Source organism: Rhagoletis zephyria, unplaced genomic scaffold, assembly GCF_001687245.7.
Source record: "Rhagoletis zephyria isolate East Lansing unplaced genomic scaffold, Rhagoletis_zephyria_1.1 Rzeph_scaffold_00515, whole genome shotgun sequence".
Taxonomy (NCBI): domain Eukaryota; kingdom Metazoa; phylum Arthropoda; class Insecta; order Diptera; family Tephritidae; genus Rhagoletis; species Rhagoletis zephyria.
In genome coordinates this window covers 46,799-59,315 of record NW_016157599.1, presented here as the reverse complement: position 1 = coordinate 59,315, position 12,517 = coordinate 46,799, and the positions used below count along the sequence as shown (strand labels likewise).

The 12,517-nt window shown below is 33.1% G+C and overlaps 2 protein-coding genes across 2 annotated transcripts in view; one reads left to right on the top strand and one right to left on the bottom strand.

Annotated features, from left to right (window-relative positions):
• The window catches only part of Sytalpha (Synaptotagmin alpha), a 164,943-nt gene that overhangs the window by 142,058 nt on the left and 10,368 nt on the right, over window positions 1-12,517 (bottom strand). The gene's annotated exons all lie outside the window — the stretch shown is intronic.
• On the top strand, window positions 6,681-9,966 carry LOC108360085 (cytochrome b5). Its single transcript, XM_017612244.1, has one exon. The coding sequence runs from the start codon at window positions 7,120-7,122 to the stop codon at window positions 7,549-7,551; it is 432 nt and encodes a 143-aa protein (XP_017467733.1). The 5' UTR covers window positions 6,681-7,119; the 3' UTR covers window positions 7,552-9,966.

Below are 12,517 nucleotides of genomic sequence, written 5' to 3'. Positions count from 1 at the left end.
AAAAATATGTACTACATAAATATAAACAAAATGTATACAAATTTACACGTTTTGTTTATAGTTAAGTGGAACATATTTTTAGGTTTTGTTGGCTGCATAAACATCCGCAGTCTATTTACCAATCTTAAACAAATAAGAAAGTCTAAGTTCGGCAGAGCCGAACATCAAATACCCGCCGCAAGTATTAAATATATGATTTTTAGCTTTTAGAAAACTACCGCTACATGGTAAGTAGGGGTTGTTTTACCCTATTTTTAACCGACTTCCACAAAAGGAGGAGGCTATCAGTTCGTCGGAATTTTTTTTTTTTTATGTATGTTACCGCATAACTTTGGACCACGTCAACCGATTTCTATAATTCTTTTTGCATCGGAAAGGTAGTGTCTCAAAGATCATCCCATACTAATCTAGTTTAGTTCCGATATATATATATATATTTTTTTTAAGTCGGTTTTTTTGCTGTTTTGGTTTTTTCACTTGTTTATATTTTCGATAGAACGTTCAGTTACACATAATGAGATAATTAGTATTTATAGTCATATGTGGGCGGTATCATGCCCATTTCCAAAAATTCCAAATAATGTTACCTCTTTTCAAGGGATTGTTGTTAGTATAAATTTTGAGTAAATAAGCATCCTTAAATTTCGAAATATCGAAGTTTCAAACATTTCGGAAATTTACCGTTATAAGAAAAGTGGCCGAAATTTTAGTCCGCTTTCAATGATTTTCAACGTTTTGCTTTTATGTGGCAAGCACAATAACCATACCGAGTTTGGTACAAATTGGTAGAACGTTTACCGAGATACATATATTTGATCATAAGTGGGCGGTGCCACGCCCATTTTCCAAAATTTTATCACAAACGTATTTCTTGGTAAATAATTATTGCAAGCATCAATTTTGAATAAATTAGCTTTAGTATTTACTGATTTATCGAAGATTTCTTATTTCTCTAAATTACCGTTATATGGGATGTGGGCGTGGTTCTTTTCCAATTTTAAAAATTTTCAGCCTATTTAGTATGCTGTACCAAGGCCAACAACTGTGCCAAGCTTGGGAGAAATTGGTGGAGCGGTTACCAAGATATACACATGTAATCATAAGTGGGCTACGCGAATTTTCCAAAAATTTATAATATTCTTATTTTTCGTCTAAAAATTATTGTAAATATAAATTTTTTGTGAATAATCTTCAGTAGTTACTAAAATATCGCAGTTTTCGTATTTCTGAAAACTACCGTTATATGGGAGCTAGGCGTGGTTATTGTCCGATTTGGCCCACTTTCAATACCATCCATCAAGTTTCGTTAAGATATCTGAATTTTTACTCGAGTTATCGTGTGCAAAGCCGGACGGACAGACAGTCACCGCTTAATCGATTTCTCTTTTCATTCTGATCATTTATGTATACATTGGTCTGTATCTACCTATCTCGATTCGTTACAAAGAACCGTTATGTGAACAAAGTTATAATACCCAGTCCGCACGGGTATGAGAAAATATAAAAATAACTGCCATGTACACTTTGTTTGGAAATGGCGGACGGATTTAAAATTGAATAAATATCGAACAGCTTATTGCTGATTTCCAACTACCAGAAAAATTATCAAGCTCCCGTCACGATACTTCAGTAGCCGGTAAACCGATGATAAAAGAATAGAATCTTATGCAAACAAAATGCGTGGGGAAGAATTACTGAATACCGAATTACCGAGTACCAAGCTCGGTGTGAAGGCCCCTATTTTCAATATCCTGCTTTTCTGTGTCAAATACAATAATTTTACCGAGTAAAATTTTTGAAAAAGTAACTTAATATATAATATCTAGAGAATACGTTAACCGATTGAAGCAAACGATGTATCAGATTATAGGTTATACAATTTAGTATCTCGCGTTCATATGTTATTTTGTCACAACATTTCAAATCGCCGATATATTTTGAAAGAACACTCAAAAAATAATCTTTTCTCATACATACAAATTTTTAGTATCTCGTTAATTCAGTAACCAAGTGAATTAACTTAAAAAGTGACCCGAGAATTATTTCAAACGGTTTGGCTTTTTCATGTCCGTGCTATATTTATAGGGCCATACGTGTAGTTAAACCTCGATTTAGATAGTTCTCAAAATTATAGTTAACGACGTCAATGCGACCTATTCTGGATATGGTATAGTTTGATAGTGAATTGAGTACTTACATATGTAGATTCACTAAATATGAATAAGTGGAGCCACATCCAATTTTAGTATATTATTGAATTAATTTAATTTAATATATCATAAAAATTGCACAAAGTTATTTGATAATTCACCACAGTAGCACAAATAAGAGACACTGAGATAAAACTTAGTAAAATTCCAAGTAATTTTTTTGAAGGTAGCTGAAATAGGTAACGCTCCCGCATTATCTTGCTAATATTTTTAGTTATTTATAATATTATGGAAAAATTTTCGTTGAAGAAAGCTATGGATGCATTTATCGATCGATCGATTGATCGATTAGTAAGACTTACTAAAATAAAGGCCAGATATATAGCTATAGACTCACAATTATTATAATAACGCAATGATGGAATTCCATCATTTACAGGCAAAAATATTTTAAATAAATTTTTTTTTACAAAAATACCTGTTTTGACAACAAAAGTCTATTTTTACATAGTATTCGTAGACTTAAGTATATCAAACCAAGGCATAACAAGGTAGAAGTGATTTCGACATTTCTCTCTTTTGAACTGCGACTGTAATGTCAACTCTTAACCCTATACAATTCAAAATTTTTAAATTTCAATTTTCAATTTTGAGCTGTGCGACTGATTTTAAATACATACATACAGAAATAAAATGAAAAGGAATTACGAGCGGTGCGCTCTGTGCGGCAAGAGCCAGGACAACAAACTTGTGCGTTATTTTAAACCTCCTAATTGTCAAGTGAAGCGACAGCGGTGGGCAAGTAGCTGCGGTGTTCCATTAGGAGACTCTTCGCGTGTGTGCGAAAACCATTTTAGTGGGCAGTGACTTTATTTGTTGCCCATCACAGCCGAGTATTTCCAAGCGAACGCGTTTGTTCCCAGGTGCAGTACCTCTACCATACAATGCCTCAATGCTTAAGTTATCTGAAGTGTCGGCCGTTCCTGAGGTGTCTGTAGGGACGAAGTTGTTGATGANACCATAAAATTCCTCAATGCTTGAGTTATCTGAAGTGTCGGCCGTTCCTGAGGTGTATGTGGGGACGAAGTTAGCTGTTGATGCACAGACCCAAACTGAGTAAGTCTGCCATAAACAAGCACGACCGGATCCACGAGTACATTAACATATACATATAAGCAAACACCATGATACAATTTCCTTCCACTAAATTTACCGCTTTAGATCACCATTTACTGTTATAAATTCGACGTTCTGGTTCTTAACATCCCTTTTCCTTTTTTCATAATGCCATGTGAAAATAGTCGAATTTTTACTTTTCATACATAGCTGGATTTATCATACGGAAATTAAGCATTACTGAATATGAAGAGAAAATCTCCCACTCATATACATGGATAGACCAAATTTCAAATGGTGGTATGATAAAACCTAAACCAGAGTTCCTTGTGGACGTAAAGAAACTGGAAGTAATTTTTAATAAATTTATTGGAAAGGAATTTCGCGTTGCAAAAATTTAATTGCTGATTTATTGAAGTTAAGTTCCGATGTAAATTTAGAAGAAAGAATCAAAATTTTTTTTTTTAATGTCGAATATACTCTAGAATTAAGTATTTGAATAAAAAAATAAATGCTCAAAAACATTGGGCTAATAAAAACAAGAAAATTGCCAAAACGGGTTTATAAATAATTGTGTTTCATTTAGTGTGTAATTTTTAGTAAGTATGCATTTCAACATTTACATACATTAAACGAAAATACAAAAACTAAAATGAAGCCGATTTTAATGTGATTTTAAATATCTCCATATTTACAAAAACTTTCATTTCATAGATATTGAATTTTATCAAATATGGTGCATGCATAACAAAGGGTTAATTTCTTTGTTTACGTTTTTTGACATTACAGTCAGGTATGAGAGAGCTCGACTGAATTGTCACTTCTACCTTGTTGAATATGCCTTGTATCAAACCATGATACAAAAGAGAAGGTAGTTTCAATAAACAACTTTTGACGGATAGTAAAATTTTTTGAAGTTTCATAAATTGTGAGTATTCTCAATGGCCTTGCCCCTTTTATAAAAACAATAAATCGGAGTATTTTCTTTCCCATGTTTATACCAATTTTACACAATTTCAAATCAAAATTATCAGAGCTTGGTATTTTTTTGTTCTTTTTTTTATAATAAAAATCACGAGCGCAATATGTGTTTATGTTTTATATTGAATGCGATTTAATAATCTAATTCTAAAGAATGTTCTTCCCAAATAAAACGTTTTTATAATATGGGTATTCATGCCTCGTAACCGCGTAAACCTCGTATATAAATCGAGTTTCCATACAAAATTAAGCAAGTTAACGAGGTTTAAATGGTAACGAGGCATTTAGGCGTTTAGATGAATCGCCCTAATATTTTAATTTACTTTTAAATTTACTTTTAAATTTACTTTCAAATTTCTCATCAAATTTTGCAAAAAATAGGCTTTGTGGTAAGCGTATCACCACTAACTTCAACAAATTTTGAATTTAAAATTTTCAATGTATGCAAAAAAATTTTATTTGGCTTTTACAGTCCACCCTCCGATAAGCAATTAGCATAAGTATAATTTTGATCACTTTCTTCATGCGTTCGGAAATCTAGTGTCGTCAACCTCATATTTGAAAGTATGTATTAATTTTCATGCTCTTCATATTCCAAATCTTTGAGTAGACTATGGAATCTTCTGCTTAAAAAAAATATATTACTTCTAATGATCAGGTAGCATGAATTTGATAAAATGTCATAATTTTATTAAAAGTCAAATGGTTAGCAACAACAACGAATGTCATTAAATGGAACTACCTTCTTTTTTGTATCATGTATCAAACTATTATTTCCTTTTTGTTTGAATTCGAAGCTCCCATATTTATTTGCATAAGCAGTTTTTCCTACGGTGATGGAAAATAGAGGTTTGCCAATTTTAGCTACCGAAAATGCTCCTATATTTACAATAATGTGCAAACTAAAGCCAATTTGACAAAGCTGAGGGTATATTCGGAATCAGCACCTTAAACACACCCTAGAAATAAGAATACTGTTCTTGCCTTCTTTCGTCTGTAGATCAGCGAAATAATCAATAGAACAATATATATGTTCGTTGAAAAAAGCTAACTTTAAGTGCAACCCTAAACTACAAAACTGCCTGGTTTAATGGTTTGATTCTCTATTATAAAAACCAAACTGGTTTCCTAAACCTTGAATTCGTAACAAGGATTCGTATTATCTGACCAGTGTGCTTTGTTTCACTTGGTGGTCGATGCGCGGGCTCTTGCGTTTCAAATAAAATGATAATATTTTATAGGCTTTTAATTGACCATATAAAAATAAGTCAATATACTAATGGAATTATTAATAATCCTAAAAATGTTCTTATTCAATTTAAAGATAAATTGAAGATTCTTGATGAAGGGTCAAATACTGAAAATAAATTAGCTATCATTTTCAATTTAATGATTTAGTTGATTTTTGTGAAATCTGAGCTTTAGGAGATTTAGGAATTATTGAACAATAATTTATTATTCCAAATAAAACAAAAGTATTTGAAAAAATAATAAATAAACTCTCTTATCACTATTACAAAAGGATTAAATTAATATAAAAATTTCGACCCCTCCTAATGTATATGTATATTTTGTTTTATTTTTAAAATTTGAGGCAACTTTCCAAGGTAAAATTGGAGGATGTTTAAATTTTTTGTTATGCCTATCGATAAACAATGTTCTACATAACAACACAAAAAAAACGCGACAAAAAGTATAAACCCTAAAATAGTACACTGTGCAGCGCATGCACGTGTTTGCAAAATGATGACGAAGTGACTTGGAAAATCAGTTATACCCATTTTTTAATCAAATAAACATACTTAGTGGATATCAACCAATACTTCTCCTATATGAAATGAAAGGAAAAAATCTGCATTTTTGATTAAAGAACACAAAAACAAAATCATTCGATTACTGTCGTAATAAAAAAAATGCAAATTTTTTTCAAAAATTTTTTGCCTTAAGATGCTACAATAAAATTTCTATTGCCCTAAAGAACTTAAATTCCAAAAATGAGAGTTGTGCCTCGATATTCTTCAATTCTGGGGGTGGTAGCCGGCAATTTACAAAAATTTGATTTGCCTGTATATTTTTGGACCACTCTAATGTACAATGCGCCTACATTAGAATATATATATAGCCAGTAGTACGTAGTATATTTGAAAATTTATGTATGTACACTAAGGTAGCCATTTAAAACCAAATTTACGCGATAGATTTACTTATGAGGTAATAAAAATTACAGCTTTTGAAGTATTCATTCATTAATAAAAACCGCATAAATCATAAACCCAATATGCGCAACCCGATGTGAAGCTGTGACGCTTAACTACCGAGTGAGTCAGGTTTCATTGATATACGTATTTGTAGCATAGAGAGTAAAATTTAACGACTGTGACGATTGTGACAAACTGACAGTCGCCTGAAGCAAATCAACGCAGCTAATGGAACGTCAGATCAGAAGAATTGGCTGCCTCAATGTCAGTTGAGCTGAAGGTGAGACTGTGTGGCGGACACTTCAGCCACGCTCCAGATAAGACAATCTAGTAGCTTACGTATCAATACGCCCGACATATAAATAGATTAAAACTTGCTAGCTAATTGGCATTCAACGACTAGAATCGGTTGAAAGTAAGTCAAAGCATAGCAACTGAAACCTTACAAATATATATAGCGGTGTAGATACACTCTTATGGAGAAGCAGAAGTTACGCTCCAAATCGCACACGTTTAAAATATTGCTTGGATTACAAAAATAAAACTAAAATCATTTAAAATAAGGCTTAGAAGCAAAAGAAGACACAAACCAAAGTGAAGCTCCGGTTGTGTCTGTTCGAAAGTGAAAGTTTTGCAATAAAGCTGAGTCCGTTTATTTAAAACCGGTTGGGAAAATGACGTCGACGCTTAGCAGTCTACTACAGACTTTGGGTCTCAACACCTCATCTAAAAAGGCAGTAGCAACACCACCCAATACAGCGCTGCATAAATCCTTTCCCCAGGAGTCTAGCTACGGCGTTCTTCCACATGGACTCCCCGAAATAACGCTCTCCCTGGTCGCGCAACACGATGAATACACCGACTGTTGGATCGTCATTTACGATCGCGTCTACGATGTCACACAATTTCTGCGCGATCATCCGGGCGGTGAGGATATCATAATGGAGCATGCAGGACGCGATGCTACTCTGGCCTTCCACGGGACTGGACATTCACAGTCGGCAATCGACCAGCTGGGCGAGTATCTGATTGGTGAACTGCCAGCGAAGGAGCGTATCTTTCGAAATGACAATGCAAAAGTATTATCTATTGGAGTACCGCAGTGAAAGCGCACAGTAAAATCAAAAGAAAAGTAAGGAGAGTGTACGCAAGTGAAAGCTCTCAGAAGAGAGGGAATAGCAAATCACACCGCATAGCGCAAAATTTGTTTGAACAGAGCTTCTATGCAGAATAATGCTATTATTCGAGCTAGGCATCACCATATTCACACATGACAAGTGTCCACTTTTAAACGACCGGCGAGTGAAGCCAAAACCTTATCAGCCAGTGACGACTTACAACTACGCATTAGTTAAACAAATCACACTGAACAAATTATAAAATACAAATTACAGTGAAGGCGCGAGGTACCGCCTTAAAAATATACTAGATAAGTAAAAGCTTTAAAGATTATATTCATTGATATACATACATATGTATGTATATAAGGGTGTCCGACAATCCGAATTTTTTATCCAAACCCGGGTTTCGAGTTATTCGAACAACCCAATTTGAAAAAAAGGCTTTTAGTTTTTAAATTCAGAAAAAAACCTAGTTAGAACCGATATTTGCTTTAAATTTTTTTCGTTTGCATAACGCTTACAGTTAGTAAGAAACGAAAGCCAAATATGGAATACAACGATTAAAATTAGGTATGGCTTTGATTTAAAACTACATCAATTAAATTGATTAAGTTAAAAGTTACTCGAATTTGGACAAATAGTAAAACAAACAAATAATAAATACATATATAAAAGTTCAGGGATTAAATGATTTTTTTCTTAGTTGCTAAAAACCTATATTTGGCTTTTTACAAGTATTTTTTAAAACATTTATTTCATTCAACTGTTTGCTCTACGGGTCTTTAATACTTTTTTTATCTACTTAAATCTTTTCGTGAATCAAACTCCCACCGGAAACAGATGTGGTAGAATATGAATAAAAGTGTTATTGCGAAAAATTTAATAATTAATTTTTTTAAGCTGCATTTTGCATGGCTTTTTGACCGAGATTTCTTTGACTAATTTTTATTCAACTTATCTATGTGAAAAATGCTCATTTAAGAGTATATTGCATTTAAATAAAAAGTAAATCGAAATTAAGGGGAAACTGGTGTGGTAATTCTGCGGATATTTTAAATAAACGCACATCTAATAAATTTAGTGTCAACGCTTATCATCTTCTACGTACATAGTTGCATTTTTGCAAGTGCATTAAAGCGAATGGAGCCAAACAAAATGTTCTCTAGTTGATTTCAAAGCACTTTGATTTGTTCCATTTTTAAAATCATACTTAGAACCACTTCAATTAAAGCACGTAACACCAATGACACCCAATAATTTTAAAGCTTTCCGCTCTGGGTGGAAATTATTATTCTGTGAAAACTTGAGGTGGATACTTCACATACAATGACGATTCTGTTTAAAAATGAAAACAAATCTATTTGTAAAAAGTTTTCTCTGCGCAAAGTTTTTCCCAAAGTTTTGTCGCTGTGAAAAGCATAAGTTGAGCACTTTGCTCTAAAACATAATCTTTTGATAAACAAATACATATGATTATCTCTTACTCACAATAATTATAAATTATAAATTATAATTTACTTGCTCGATGTTTATGGAAAAGCCTTTAATGATCTAAAATCGCTTAAGGTGGTAAAACGAAATGATAAAGTGAAAAACTAAAATTATCATTGAATTTTTAATGTTCACTTCACCATTTCATAGAACAAGAATTGACCCACTGAAATCCTTCAGTTCAATGTATTATATGTATTTTTTTACTCGAAACAGATTTCTTATTGTGAATGAACTTAATGTTCGTATTTATTTTTATTTAGTATTTAGCTTAAATTTAAGAAAAATATGCAATATGTATTACAGTTATTCAATGCAACTATAAGATTAAAATTTAAGTTGAAAATAGATTTCCATTATTGAAAAGATTGTTATTAAATGAATCCATAGTAAAAAAAAAATAAAACAAACTTTTATTTAAATAATCTGAAAGAAAAAAATAAACTTTAATCGAAATCAACACAATTTACATACTAATGTAAAAACTTGTCGCGAAATTTGTAATGTAATGGATGGATGGATCCAGGGTGGGTTTGATTTAATTTAATATATACACAAAATAGTAACGATATAAGCATCTGCTTATAGGCATTTCTCGCTTACAAGCACCGAAAAATTTTTCATCTTCCCGCTTATAAGCACTGAAAATAAGTTTTTGGTTTTGAAATTCTTTTATGAACCACTTGTACAGGTTCTGCATTTTGTTGCACATTTAGTTATATAAATGATATCTCAATTTAAATGAAAATTTTGTAGTCGTTCGTTTGGTTTAGTTACATACATACATATGTAGACGGACTGGTAGTGTATATAAACGAGGATTTCAATATAAACACAGTCAGTGCTTATATGTAGGATTTTCATACAAGCACTTCCCGCATCTCGTGCATTCGATGATGTACATATCCGGGAAATACTTAAAAATATATCGCGCGTTTAAAAGGCGGAGTGCAATAACGCCCGCGGAAATAATGCCCATGGGCTTTGTTTCCTAAAAAAAAAGAAATAAAACCCGCGGGCGTTATTTACATTTCGAAGGGGAAATAGCGCCCACCAATGCGTTAAATTCCCATCTGCAGTATACGCATAAAATCGAACCGCGGACGCCCGGAGCAAGCGCGATGATGCCAACGCGGACCGCCGCGGTTGAGCGTCCACAGGCTGGCTTCCAAATGTACTGTGGTGATGGGGATGACGCACGGGTTGTTTTAACTGAGCAGGCGACTGAAAATTTCACAAACAACAAAAATGAGTAAAGGACAGAAAAACGTGAATCACCCGTGGTCGAGTGGTTTGTGTGAAATCAAGGCACATACCACCAATCGGAGGAGAAGTTGGGCCAATCATTTTAAACTCTCAATTGCTTTGCAGAGCACAGTAGGTGTACTATTGGTAATACAAGTATTTTGTGTCCAATTTGCCGTCTAATTTTTCGACAATCGACGAAAGTATTTATTTTACTTTTTCATGTTCCTTTTTTTTTGTTGAAACTTTGAATTATTTAATTTCCACACACATGTACATGCATATGTACATATGTTTTAAATATACGCAGTAAAATTTGTTAATTTCAATTTCTTCGTATAATTAAGGAAACAAATATATTTAGTTCAATGTTATCATATTAGTTTTTATTTAGAACAGCGGGTTTTTGATGTACATATTCCAAAGTGGAGACAAGAGCCACAATAAAGATGAAATACATAACGCCCGCGGGCTTTATTTAATTTTTTAGGAAATGAAGCCCGCGGCCGTTATTGCCAAATCGAAATTTCTTTTTCGAAAAGGCAATAATGCCCGAGGACTTTGTTTCTTTTTTTTAGAAAATAAAGCCCATGGACTAAAATCTTTTATTGCATAAAACGATTTGGGGCCACATAATGCGATCAAATGCATCATAATCAATTAAAACGTAAATTTTCGATTTTTAGTTAGTTACGGCTTTTTGTATATCAGCGACGATGTCAGATAGGGCCTTTCTATATTAAGGTAGCGATATATAAACCAAAACCGGCGGGCTTTCTAAATACACATATGTATACCACTTACTGATACAATTTTCTGTGGAGTTTCTTTCCTTCCAATTATATACATACTTACATATGTAAGTATGTAATACTAATTTCAAATATGACCCAAATCGGTCCATAAATACGAGTTTTCCAAAGAACCACCACACCACAACGGCCGACATACACACAAACATTGCAAGTTAAACAGAAGCTTGTAAAAACAAGTTTCCGCAAACGCAAATTTTTTATTTAAATCCTTTCCTGTACATTAGAAAAATAGCTTCAACACAAATAAAGCGCCTTTCATAATACATAAAGAAATCAGAGTTATAAAGCAGCAGCTAAAAATAATAACAAACAAATATTTGAAAACAGGGAACCAAAATAACATTATGAAGTACTTCAAAAATTTAACTTGTCAAGGGCTGTATATGTTCGTAGAAGAAAATGGTGGATATCCTTCTCATCCTCATGACATCCTTTACAAGGATCAAGGATGCTTTTTATATTTCTACTTTTTTTGAAAAAAGCCAGCTTCAACTATTAAATCTGACTTCTATTTTTTCAGTAAGACGATAACAGTTAAATCAAGCCAAATACTTTTTTGTCAAAAATAAAAGCCTTGGCATAGTAACGAACACCATGGGCGTAGCCAGGTAGGGGCTGGGGGTGCTCGACCCCCCCCCCCCCCCCCCCCTAACTTTCAAATTTTCCTTATATATATATAAAATAGTACCCTGAAATGCCAGCTTAATAGGGTAAATTTCATTCTGGCTACGCCGATGCATATGGCCAATTCTACAGGAAAGTAAAACAGCCCGTTTTTTTTTCTTTCAAATATTGAACATATTAGTGATTATTGGTATTCACTATATCTGTCAGCTGCTTCTGACACTAATTCTTATCATGTCCAAGCATTTTGTGTTTAATATTTTGCTCCTTTTGTCGATGGATTTTTCACGAACCTAAAAACAGTTTTCGATACTTCAACAAGGAAAAGTACAAAAATTTCCTTGATATATTTTGGCCGATTAAGTTCTGAACGATAGAAAATAAATTAGTTTAACAGGATACGTTCCAAGTTAGCGAAACAGTTTTTTGGACCTCCTTTTAAGTCGTAATGAAATGTACCGCAAATGTTAAGTGTAACGTTGCCAGTGAAAAACTAAAAAAGTTGTTTTTCGGATAATTAAGTACCTTCTCCAAAAGAATAAATAACATGTTTTCTTAGTATTGTCGATATCATACTGATACCATATGGAAAAAAAGAACTCATAGCTGACTTCGTTGCACAATTACCTAATAAATAAGTGTAACGTGGCCAGTGCTTTTCTTTTTATTTAACACTTTTTATTGACTTGATAACTATCCTCATTTCAATTATATTTAAGAAAGTATTTACATGTCGGCCGCTGTGGTGTAGTGGTAAGCAGTGCGCGCTTCCACTC